The sequence below is a fragment of the Lissotriton helveticus genome, chromosome 9 (assembly GCF_964261635.1).
Source record: "Lissotriton helveticus chromosome 9, aLisHel1.1, whole genome shotgun sequence".
NCBI classification, from domain to species: domain Eukaryota; kingdom Metazoa; phylum Chordata; class Amphibia; order Caudata; family Salamandridae; genus Lissotriton; species Lissotriton helveticus.
In genome coordinates this window covers 462569888-462582099 of record NC_136070.1, presented here as the reverse complement: position 1 = coordinate 462582099, position 12212 = coordinate 462569888, and the positions used below count along the sequence as shown (strand labels likewise).

Genomic DNA, 12212 nt, shown 5'->3' with positions numbered 1-12212 from the left:
TGTTCAAGTTACTGTGGATATGCTGCCGTATGCAGGGGGGATGAAGAATCTGATTTTCTTTACATGACCTTCATTGGCACCATGCTTTAACTCAGACTCTAAGGGCCATATTTATTACATTTGTGGTGCAGGGCAGCACAGCAAGCCACCTTGCTGCGCTACTCAGCGTCACAGTGAAAGGGCAGGAATGTGCCATATTTATCTAATATGGCACATACCTGTCTGTTCCCACTGCTTTGGCGCCATTTTGGTAGCCTAGCGCCAATCCAGGTATCCTTGAACCATGGTGCAAGTGTGCCTGTGTTGTATGCATGTTTGATTTTGTGCAGAATGGGGCACCCCTTCACCTCTCAAAATAAATACTGAGAGAATGCAGTGCACATAGAAACGAAAAAAGGAGGAGGAATAAAGATATTTCTCCTTGTAACGCCTCTCCTGGTGAGGCATATCTTTTTGGAGCATTCCTAGGTTTACAAGTGCTTGTAAATCTGGGAATGCATTAAAATCCATGGGAGTTGTGTGGGAACACCCACCGCAATGCCCATAGAGCGCCTACCTTGTGCATAGTACGTCAACACACTGATTTGTGATGCGTTGCCTTAATCCAGATTTTTTAAGCCATACAAAGTCACGCAAAGTGGTTTTGTGTGGCTTCATAAATCTGACTTAGAGGTTTGTGTCACGCATATACCAAGTTGCGTGATGCAAGGAAGCATGACGTAAATCTCTCAGAAATATGCCCGAACTATTTGGCCGATAATGTACTATGCTACCATGTTGACTCTTCAGCGCTTTTCGGTGCACTACGAAATGATTTTTTTACAACCACAAAATAATATGCAGGGCATTGCTATGAATGGTACCCTAGGATAGAGAAATTGATGTGGTCTAGATTGATATTTATAATTCTGTGTTTTTCTTTATTTGTTGGTTAAACACCGGTTTAGTCTTGGTAGTTTCAATGGGTGTTTATGAAACAGGCAGTTCTTACATTAGTATAGAAGTGTGGAGATCAACGACATTGTAGAATTGCTGTGTTTTTACAATAGTCTCATTGGACATTTTAGTCTGACAGTCTTTTTTCATTTTATCAGCAAAGAGAAATGGTCTGCCACTTCTCTGAATCACTCTGCAACCCCACTGAGGATATTACCAAGGACATTAGATGACCACCAGGAATGGGTACCAGATTCTGACAGGAAGGCTTTTTCTGGAACTGTAACACGCAAGAAAATAAGGCAAGTTAAAATGGTAACACTTCACTTCAATCGAAAAAACAATGCATAATTGAAAAAATAAATATAAAGGTAGATGGTTTCAGATCAGGCAGCCACAATCAAAAGGATCAGACGTTATGTTAAAAAAACCTAGAAATTCACTGAAAATAACAACAGTTAAAGTAATGTTATGGTTAGGTGAGAATTTCAGTGACAATGTAACATTTTAAATGAGCAAAAACATTGAAATTGACCTGTTGAAATATTGTCAAGTAACAATAACTTGCGCCCTAAGGTAACTATTGCTCGGGTCCCACAGTTTTCTCATCAATAATTTCATTGCACATGTTGAAGTGATAGTATCAATGATGTCATAGAAGATGTCATGAGTAATCAAATATGTGGGGTAATTAGCAGTTCGTGGTGTGGGCATGACTTTAGGGTCTTCTACATAGGAGCTGCCCTCCATCAAAACTACCAAGAGTTCCATGCTCCCTTTTTTGTATAACTTATGTGGGATGTGAAGCCTGAAAGGGTATGATCTATCTATCTATCTATCTATCTATCTATCTATCTATCTATCTATCTATCTATCTATCTATCTATCTATCTATCTATCTATCTATCTATCTATCTATCTATCTATCTATCTATCTATCTATCTATCAACACGTATATATATATATATATATATATATATATATATACACACACACACACACACAAACACACATATATATTTATTTTCATGTTCCCACTCAAGGACCTACTCAGACACTCATGCACCCATTCACAGCAGACACCCACTCAGAGACCCACTTGGACTCTAATGTACCCATTCTCAGTCTATCTCAGACACTCATGTGCTCACTAACAGACCTACTCAGGCACTCATGCACCCACTCAGAGACTCACTCGGACACTCATGCACCTACTCACATACCCATACAGACACTGATGCACCCACTCACAAACCCACTCAGGCACTCATTCTCCCACTCAAAGACCCACTCAGACACTCTCACACCCACTCAGAGACTCATGGCCCACTCACTGACCCACTCAGAGACTCATGCACCCACTCTCAGACTGACTCAGACACTCACACACCCATTGACAGACCCACTCAGAAGCTCATGCATCCAGTCACATACATGTTGAGATACTAATGCATCCCACTCACAGATCCAGAAAAACACTTGTGTACCAACTCACAAAGCCACTCAGAGACTCACACACCTACTCACAGACCCACACAGACACTCATGCATGTAAAATGTAAATGTAGTGGTACTTGTATTGCGCACAAATCACCCATGAGGCATCTCGGCGCTTGTATGAATACCACTGAGGAACCCTTCCTGGCCTTTCCCTTTGAAGTGCCCACTCCAGGGCACCCCCAAGGTGAAGCCAGGCATCCTAGCATTGTTGGGGCCGTTGTGGAGATTAAGCAAGCTATTGCCCAGAGTTGCAGAGTGGGACCCATGATTAGAATAGGCATCGAGGCGAGAATTATCAGGTCCGAAGAAGTTGAGCCCAAGACCCGCCGAGGCGGGAATTGAACCCTGGTCCCAGGCTAGACCTCAGCATCAGGGTCTGCTGCTCTAACCATTGAGCCACACTTCTCCACTCATAGAGGTACTCAGAGACTCACACAACCACTCACAGACCCACTCAGACACTCATGCACCCACTCACTAACCCACTCAGAGACTCATGCATCCAGACAGAGACAAAATGAGACACTTACACACCCACTCACAGATCCAGTAAGACACTTGAGCACCTTCTCTCAGACTCATTCAGAGACTCACACACTCACTCACAGACCCATTCAGGCACTCATCCACCCGCTCATAGATCCACTCAGACAATAATGCACTCAGTGACAGTTCTCCGTTTGCACTCACAGACCCATTGAGACACTCATGCACTTACTCACACACCTACTCAAAAAGTAATGTGTGTACTCACAGATGCACTGAGAGACTTATATATCCACTTTCACACACACTTAGACACTCATAAAACTACTCTCAGATCCATTGTCGGGCACATAGAGTGAAACTAAGAGTTATAAATCTTAAATGTGGTGTTGAGCATTGAATTCAAGCTTTTGCTGTGCGGTTCCACGGTTAAGTCTCAACTCCAAAAACCTTTTTTTCAAAAAAGGATTTAAAATGAAAATTATTGAATGTTTAGTAATAGGGTGGCTCTTAGAAGAGCCTTTGGGCTTCTTGTGTATATATGATTACTACACATAAAACAGGCTACAGTCTTGCAACTTGTCAAGGAATATTCTGTGGCCTTTCTTAGAGAAATGTACTCTATAGTTTCTATATATATGTTCCAAGTTGTTTTTGTAGGTGGAGCACATGTTGTTATCTCTGAGGAATGCAGAAACAGTTTTATGAACATGTCTACTGCCTTTTTACTATTTGTGGACAGAATTCGTCTGACCATTTCCATTTCTGTCTTTGGCAAATGTTAGAGTACTGTAAGGCAATGTGAGGGTAAAGTCCCATTAATTGGCCAAAGGTATCCTTCATTACGACTTCCAAACTTACCCCAGTATGAGTGCCGAAGTCATTGCCACCACAGTGCACAATTGAGAGGTCTGGATGTTGGCAATCTGCAATGCTCTCAACCAAAGGTAGCAAGTGCTGCCACTTTAACCCTCTCTGGCCAATCCAAGTAATATCCACATTGGGCAAACCAAAGTCACATTCTATCCATTTTGAAGGAAGGGGCAGTAGCACACAGGAGAAGACTGCAGCTAAATAAGACAGTTGGTTGCATGAAAGACATTTAAAATGGAAGAGTGGATCTGGTTCAAGAAAATGACGTATTTGATTAGGTGGTGTAAATAATTTGGTAGCTAAAAATAGATAGTGATTTCAAAGGTAAAGTAAGTAGATCTGTGATTGGCTCTGGATACATTTAAGGGAAGTTATGCTATTGTGGATATGCTTACATTGTCAAGCAGTCAATCGCACCTGCTACAGTTGAATTTTAACTGGTATGCTCCTGTTATAAAGTGCTTTAAACTTTTGACTTACTGGTACAGTAGAGTGTTTGAAAGGAGGTTGATATGAGAACTGAGGTACAGCAGTGGGGGAAGGGTCCCAAATACATTGTACTTTGAAACAAGAAAATAAAGTACTTTAGAAATGTATTGTAATGTGAAAAGCAATTTCCTAATTCAGTACTATGATAGGATCTCAAACGTAGTTGAAAAATGAATGCACTATAAATCTAAATGCTTTAAGGGACTCCCATATAGATTTGTGACCCTGTCGCAAAGCTACAGCGGGGGTCCGCGCTGAGCATTGCGACGGAGTCGCAAATCCACCCACAGATACAACTAGATCGGGCTTCTTATCAGGAGACTAATAAAGGGTTAAAAAAACTGACAAAGGAAAACCAATATAAGAACAGGAAAAAATGAAGAGAACATTTTGTTTTGTAAACTGTATGAGTATCAGTGGAAAAAGAGAGGGAACAATTGCCATTGCTGGTTCTTTCTTACAGAGAATGGTACTTATCGTTTTCCATGAGAAGAAATTTGAAGTGACAGTGTGGTAAAATTTGGCGATCAACAAAGTGAATTGATAGGTATGTTAAAAATGATAATGTATCTATATACAAATATAGGAATTATAAGAGTCGGTTAAATGTCATAAGGTTTGAATAGTAGTTAGATATCCTGTAACATACATTTAGAGGGCAAGAAATAATTGATTATATATGATGTGACGTGCTTATGGAACTACTTAAACATTTGAACACTAACAGATATATACATGTAAACAGTTTGAAATATAGGCGTTTGATAAATGAAACAGCCTCTAGCAAAAATAGTTATGTACTGAATCATGTACTTGGAATTAGGTGGCTCAAAAGTTTGTTAGTGGCCAAGTGAATATTTTTATGTTCTACATATAGTTTCAATACTTTATTGGCAATTGGTGTATTTAGTTTATTTGTTAGGCAGTAGTTCAGTTGGGTAGGTAAAGCATGCTTCAAGTTTGATTGAGTTACATATGTCCAGTTATAGATACAGTCTCCCTCCCATACTGGAGCTCTGATACCAATGTAAAGAAGGATAGATCCACTAATACACCAAGCCAGACAGTGATACAGGCACTTAAATGTTCATTGTCATACACATGCAGCTCTTATGTATCCAGCAGTAATGGAGGCAGTTGCACACACTGTTAAATACGCCATTACTCACTACTGCAGCCACAAACCAAACCTGCAGGTCCTTACATACAGATTGAGAGTCCCATTGAGTAACTAAGAGATCCAGGGAGATACCCATGTACTTACTTACGTAGCCAACAAAACACCCATGTAGGAATTGAGATACTCATTTAGGTGTGTACTGAAGAACTGACACCAACAAGTTATCCATCCAGACAAATAGGCCTTTAAACATGTCTCGGGCCTGCTACTGTATAGCATGTATATCCAGTTTTCCTGCTTGGCCGAGATAACATTGTAAACATGTTGCAAACACCTGTTCTATTACATATAAACCACCCCATAGATAGGCTGTAGGTGAGGTATAGAGCAGAGAGCTGTGAGCTAAAAAGATAAGACATGTTGTTTCAAGCTTGATTAAGTTACATGCACACTTGCCAACGCATATCCCATTTATAGATTTAGTCTCCGACCCATACTAGCAGTCACATACCTATGTGTAGAAGGAAACATCCACTATTACACCTAGTGACATAGTGACAGAGGCACTTATACTGACACACCCATGCAGGTCTTATATATCCAGCATTAACGGAGGTAGTTTCACAAACATTTAAATACCCCAATACTCACTGCCACAGCCACCAAGCAATCAATGCAACTCCTTATATACAGATAGAGAGTCCCATAGAGTAACTAAGAGATCCAGAGATATACAAACATAGTTACTTACATAACTAATGACATACCTGCATAGGCACTAAGACACTTATTAAGGTGCGTACTGAAGAACTGACACTAACAAGCCATCCATCCAGAGAAGTAGGCCTTTAAACGTGTCTCAGGCCTGCAACAGGTGACCGTGTATATGCAGTTCTCTTTGTAGGCCGACGTGACATTCAAAACATGTTGCTAAGCCTTAAACTCTTCTTCTTTTACATATAACTCACTCCTGACATAGGCTGTATGTAGGCCATAGAAAAGGGATCTATGAGCTTAAAAGATAAGGCATGTTGTTTCAAGTTTTATTCGGTAACATACACACTTGCGGACCCTTATGTCCAGTTATAGATCCAGTCCCCTATTTGTGCTGGAAGTCACATACCTATGTGTAAAAGGGTACATCCACGAATACACATAGTGGCACAGTGTCGGAGGCACTTAAACATTTACTCACACACACATACAGCTCTTATGTATCCAGCAGTAATGGAGGCAGTTGCAGACAGAGTTAAATACTCACTACCACAAACTAACCCATGCAGCTCCTTATATACAGATTGAGAGTCCCATAGAGTAACTAAAAGAAACCAGCGATATACCAACATACTTACTTAAATATGCAATAACACACCCATGTAGGCACTGAGACACTCATTTAAGTATGTACTGAAGAACTTACACAAACAAGTTACAGATCCAGACAAATATGCCTTTAAACATGTCAGGCCTGCCACAGTAACTCATGTAGATGCAGTTTTCATGCTCGGCCGAGTTAACCTTCAAAACATATTGGTGAGCCTTAAACTCATCTTCTACTACATACGAGTCACACCTGAGATAGGCTATTGGTAGGTCATAGGACAGAGAGCTATGAGCTTAAAAAATAGACACATTGTTTAACGTTTAATTCGTTAAATGCTGACATGAAGACCCATATTTCCAGTTATAGATCCAGTCTCTTACCAACACTGGAACTTACATACCTTTTTGTAAAAGGATAGGCTTATTAATACACCTAGGCACACAGTGACACAGACACTTATACATTCACTCACACACACATGCAGCTCTTATGTATCCAGCGGTAAAGGAAGCAGTTGCACAGACAGTTTAAAACCCCAATACTCACTACCACAGCCAGCAAGCAAACCATGCATCTCCTTACATAGAGATTGTTGCAAAGTCAGGCACCCCCCAACTTATTTGCTGACTGGTACTGGTGGTAACTGGCTCTGACTGACCCTGGGCTCTGCTTAACCAGGTCCAGTCCCAGTGCTATGTTGTAAGAGACACTTAGAAAACAGTGAAAAACCTACATACACTAGGGTACACTATGGGTTAGGGTACCCCTATGATTGGCATGACCTCCCCTATAAGGCCCAAGTACATAATAGTGCAGTGGTATTGAAACGACCTTTAAGTCCGTAGTAAATAATAGGGCATGGCAGTTTAGTGGCCAGCTTTTCTTTCTGCACTTGCATGTGTGCACTGCTGAAGCCTGAGGTCAGTTTAAACGCAGCCTAGTGTTGGGGGGACTTAAAAATTGATACACTACATTGTTTGGGTATATTAGGTGCCTCCAGGGTCTCCCCTACGTGTCCCAGGGGTGGGGGGGTCAGGTATTTATAAGAAGGACCCTTATAAAATGAGTTTTAGGGCCTGGGTTAAGTGAAATTACATATTCCACTCCCAACATAGTGGGCAAGTGCTTCCCACAATCGACATTTGCACTAGGAGCACTATGGAGTGAGGATCTGCAATATGTTTACACATTTAGAGCCCCTAATGTCTCTCCTAGTTGTTCCAGGGCTGGGGCGTCCTGTAGATATAGGAAGGGTCCTTATAAAATATATATTTATAAGTCCTGATGTTGGAAAAATAGCCAAAGTAATTTTTCCCAGTGCAAATCCCCTGCCACAGAGGTTAACATGACAGGAAGTTATTAACTAATAATTCCAGCTAGATTCAGGACTTCCTAGAATGGTGATTATAAATCCAACAATATTGTATTGTTGAATTTCTTCTAAAGTGTACAGACAAGAAGTTAAAAGGCTTTCATGTCTGTAAGCCGAAATTCAGCCTTCCAGTGGTCTGTCCTTCTAGGTCAGTGTTAAGTGGATTAGCCAGGCACCTTTAATGTGTTAGAAAGCTCTTCTGGGAGGGCACAGTTCTGCTACATAGGAATGTCAGAGCAGGGGGAAGGGTCGTAAACAATATTCTTCAATGGAAGGGGGAGACAGGCAGGATAAGCCAGTTTCATGTACACCTCTACTCTTTGAACCTAGCCAGATGGTAGGATTAAGGAAGGAATGAGCAGATACAAGGGGATGGACTAATGCTAGTAACCATCCTGGAGGTGTGTTTAGCCAGCTCTTCAATCCCTGCTAGAAAATCAGCAATGATGAATTTTGGAGAAATGGTGCTCTCAGGGAAAAATAGTGGAGGATATGGTCATAACCTTGGGTGTTATATATATTACCTACTGGAGATAGCCAGTAGGTATATATAGTTAGGATTGTTTTCCATAGGGAAATCGCAACATTCTAGTGGGAATAACCTTGGCGCCGGTTGAGGAATCTTCCTGAAAGTTTCCTTAACTTTGCCTCGCGGCGCTCCGGTCCTTCCCTGAAAGTTTGGGGGGGATTCGTCAAGCGGGGGCCGAGATAAAAGGGGGTCCCAAAACGTGTTTTCCCCATGTTAATTTCCATAGGGCGGTTGGACTCACTTTTAGCCCGAACGGCTGAATGGTTTTCCACCAAACTTGGCAAACTTGTAGGGACTGGTAGCCCGATGTGCCTTTGCTATGTCTCAAGATATGTGCTCCAGTGGGTTTTACGAAAATTAACGTTGAAAAAATATATATTGGGCTACATTGGGCTATATATATGTTAGAGCCCAAATGTAGCCCAATGTAGCCCAATGTAGCCCAAAGATGGCCACCAGAGACAAAAAAAAAACAAATGTAGCCCAAATATCAGCCAGATGTAGCCCAACTATAGCCCAATGACAGAATGTCCCAGAGTGTTCTAAAGAACAACTAGAGCGCTAACAGTCTTACTTATGACAAAAGTATGGCACACCTGAAGTCATCTTGATTGGAATAAAGTGTTAACACTTAAAACATTTAATTTGCAAAGGAACAAAATGAGGGGGTTCATTTTGCCATAGAAATTATGATTAGTGCTGAAGAAAGAAAAATTAGGGCACATTTTGAGTGACTTCTCAAATCCTCTTATATTTCATTAAAAAAATTCTGATATGAGGGGTTGTGCCTGGCGAAAGTCTTCACCCGGTTTGGGGCTCAGACCCGATCCCCTGAGTGCACGGAGGGGGACAACCAGTCCATATCGGTGAGTGCGTGGGAGACACCCTGGCCTGGCCCCAGTGTTGAGGACTCCGCCACCACTCTCTGGCCGACGTGGGTGAAACATTCCGGACAACCTGGAGCTGAGAGGCCCGAAAAACAAGAAACCTACTGGCATGGCAGGAAAAGGAACCAAGGGCGGGGCCACACAGACCCGTATAGACCGGTACACGTCCGAAAAATCGCCCGCCTCCCCAGTGACGGTGAGAGACGCGGGGGGCAAACCGACAGATGTCCCGGGAGGTAAGAGGGCGACGTTGGAAGACGTGATGCATGCACTGGCCCTGCTACAGACGACGGTGGGGTCAATCTCAACGGACGTCACTTTGCTCAGAGCCGACCTGCACAAGATGTCGGAAAAGGTTAAAGACATGGAGGTGGTTACAAAATCCCTAGTGGATGATGTCTCCGAACTTCAGCAGGCAATGGGGAAGCTGGCACAAGACAACAAACTGCTGCGTGGGAAGCTTGATGAGCAGGAAGGGCGTTCTAGGCGGAACAACATCCGTATTATTGGCGTGTCGGAATCGGAGGGCACGAGAGCTATGGACCTGTTCGTGGAGAGCTTAATCTCGGGCGAACTTCAACCGAAAGGATTGTCCACCTTTTTCTCTGTGGAAAGGGCCCACCGCGTGCCGGGTGGTCAGCCGAAGCCGGGGGCAGCCCCACGACCCATTGTGGCCCGCCTATTCAACTTCCGCGACCGGGATGCCGTCTTGCAGGCAGCAAGGTCATCCCCTCCCATTAAACTCCAGAACTCTACCATTGCCTTCTTCCCCGACTATACGGCAGACGTCGCACGCAGGCGACGGACCTTTTTTGAGGTCAAAAAGGAACTGAGATCACGAGAACTACCATACTCCATGCTCTTCCCTGCGAGACTCAGGGTTGTAGCGGAAAACAAAACTTGGTTCTTTGACGATCCAGAGGCGGTGCAGGACTGGCTGGAGGGGTGGAGACCGGGACGCCACCCTCGACGGACCAACCGGGCGCCAAAGGGCCACAATGTGGGAAATCATCCGGACTCCCAGATGACGAGAGGGGACACAGAAAGCGGCGCGTCTCTGGGTGCAGAGGGCGGACTAGAGGAAAATGAGGACCAATGATCTCCTGGATTCTATAACATACTGGACTTATGATGCTTCAGACGCTCTTCCCGCCATTGGACACTGGGTGATGGACCTCCGAGGGTGTGATTGAGAGGCCGCTGGCAGTGGAGAGTCCTTCACCCCAACGCGCAAGTATACTGTTTAGGGGTAGGGATAAGCACTCTGCTCAGTTGGGGGGCGGGCAGTTTGGAGTCCGTGTAGCAGGGGGGCAGGGAGGGGGGTGGGTGGAGGTTCAAGAATGGTTAAAGTTTGGGACCACTTGGTCCTGCATGTTTTAGTACTGTACGCACACATGTTCATTGGCAAGGCTCAACACATGGGAGGCATCGCACGACACTGGGACAGTCAAATGGCGGGAGGGTGGGAGAAGTCACTTCTGCCTCATACTCGTCCCCATACGCCACCTCACTCATGGAGCGAAAGCCCCGCGGTCTATAGTGCTCCCTCCATTATAATGGTGTGGGACTTTGTCCAACGGGCTCCCCTAGGCCCACCCTCCGACCCTTCCTATGGCCGGAACTGACCACCACACCACACCAACCCCGCTGCAAATCATGTCATGGAACGTTAGGGGATTGGGCGACAAGATCAAACGGGGCCTGGTTTTGCAAGGCATTAAGAGGCGGGGACCCACCCTGATTCTCCTACAGGAGACACACTTGTGGGGGCGGCCACACGGGCATTGGATAGGAGGGGGTACCGTATGATAGCACACGCTGACTTTACCTCAGGGTCTCGGGGCACAGGCATATTGCTAAGGAAATCATCCCAATACATAGTGAAATCGACAAAAATAGATGATCAGGGCCGCTTCGCGGCAGTACATGGTCAATGGGAGGGTAGACTGCTAAATGTGGTCTCAGTTTATATTCCGCCGGCGCTGCACTCAGTGGCCCTACCGGACCTCGGAAAATTCCTGCTGGAGCTCCCTGACGGGGACTTGATTGTGGGCGGAGACTTTAACATGACACTCACAAATACCCTCGATCGGTTCCCCGTGCGTCCGCAAGCACCTGGCCCTAGCAAACTACAGAACTTTCTAGAAGCATAGGGTTTGGTGGATGTATGGCGTGCACTACACCCAGATCAGCAACACTACTCCTATTACTCAGCGACCCACAACAGTCTTTCCAGGATAGACTACTTTTTCACATAGAGTAACGGTCTCCTAAGCATTAGCGAGGCGGCGATACAGCCGAGAGGCATCTCGGATCACTCGCCAATCACCCTAACCGTAACTAGTGAAGGCACCAAACGCAGGAGAATGTTTCCGATCTTCCCGGGTTATCTCAAAGCTCCGCTGGTCTGTAAAGACCTAAAGAAAGCAACCCGGCTATACTTTGAAGAGAATCAGTCCTCGGTGGACTCCCCCTCAATATTGTGGGAGGCCTACAAAACAGTGTTCAGGGGTCAGGCTATTGCAGCGATAACGAATCACAAAAAGACGCACAGGAGTGAGGCATTGGAACTGGAGTTGGGCCTCGAGAGGGCCAACACCGCCCATATGGCAGACCCATCGGAAGATACACTTCATGACCTACAGATACACCAGCGTCGCCTCAAAGATCACTTGAGGAGAGTGACGATGGCGGA

General features: G+C 44.3%; 1 protein-coding gene across 1 annotated transcript in view; it reads left to right on the top strand.

The window, feature by feature from the left end:
* The window catches only part of LOC144781429 (uncharacterized), an 88185-nt gene that overhangs the window by 30382 nt on the left and 45591 nt on the right, over nt 1–12212 (top strand). Inside the window, exon 3 of the mRNA XM_078660280.1 lies at nt 1095–1238. Within this exon, the coding sequence (XP_078516406.1) occupies nt 1095–1238 (144 nt within the window). The remainder of the gene's footprint in view (nt 1–1094; nt 1239–12212) is intronic.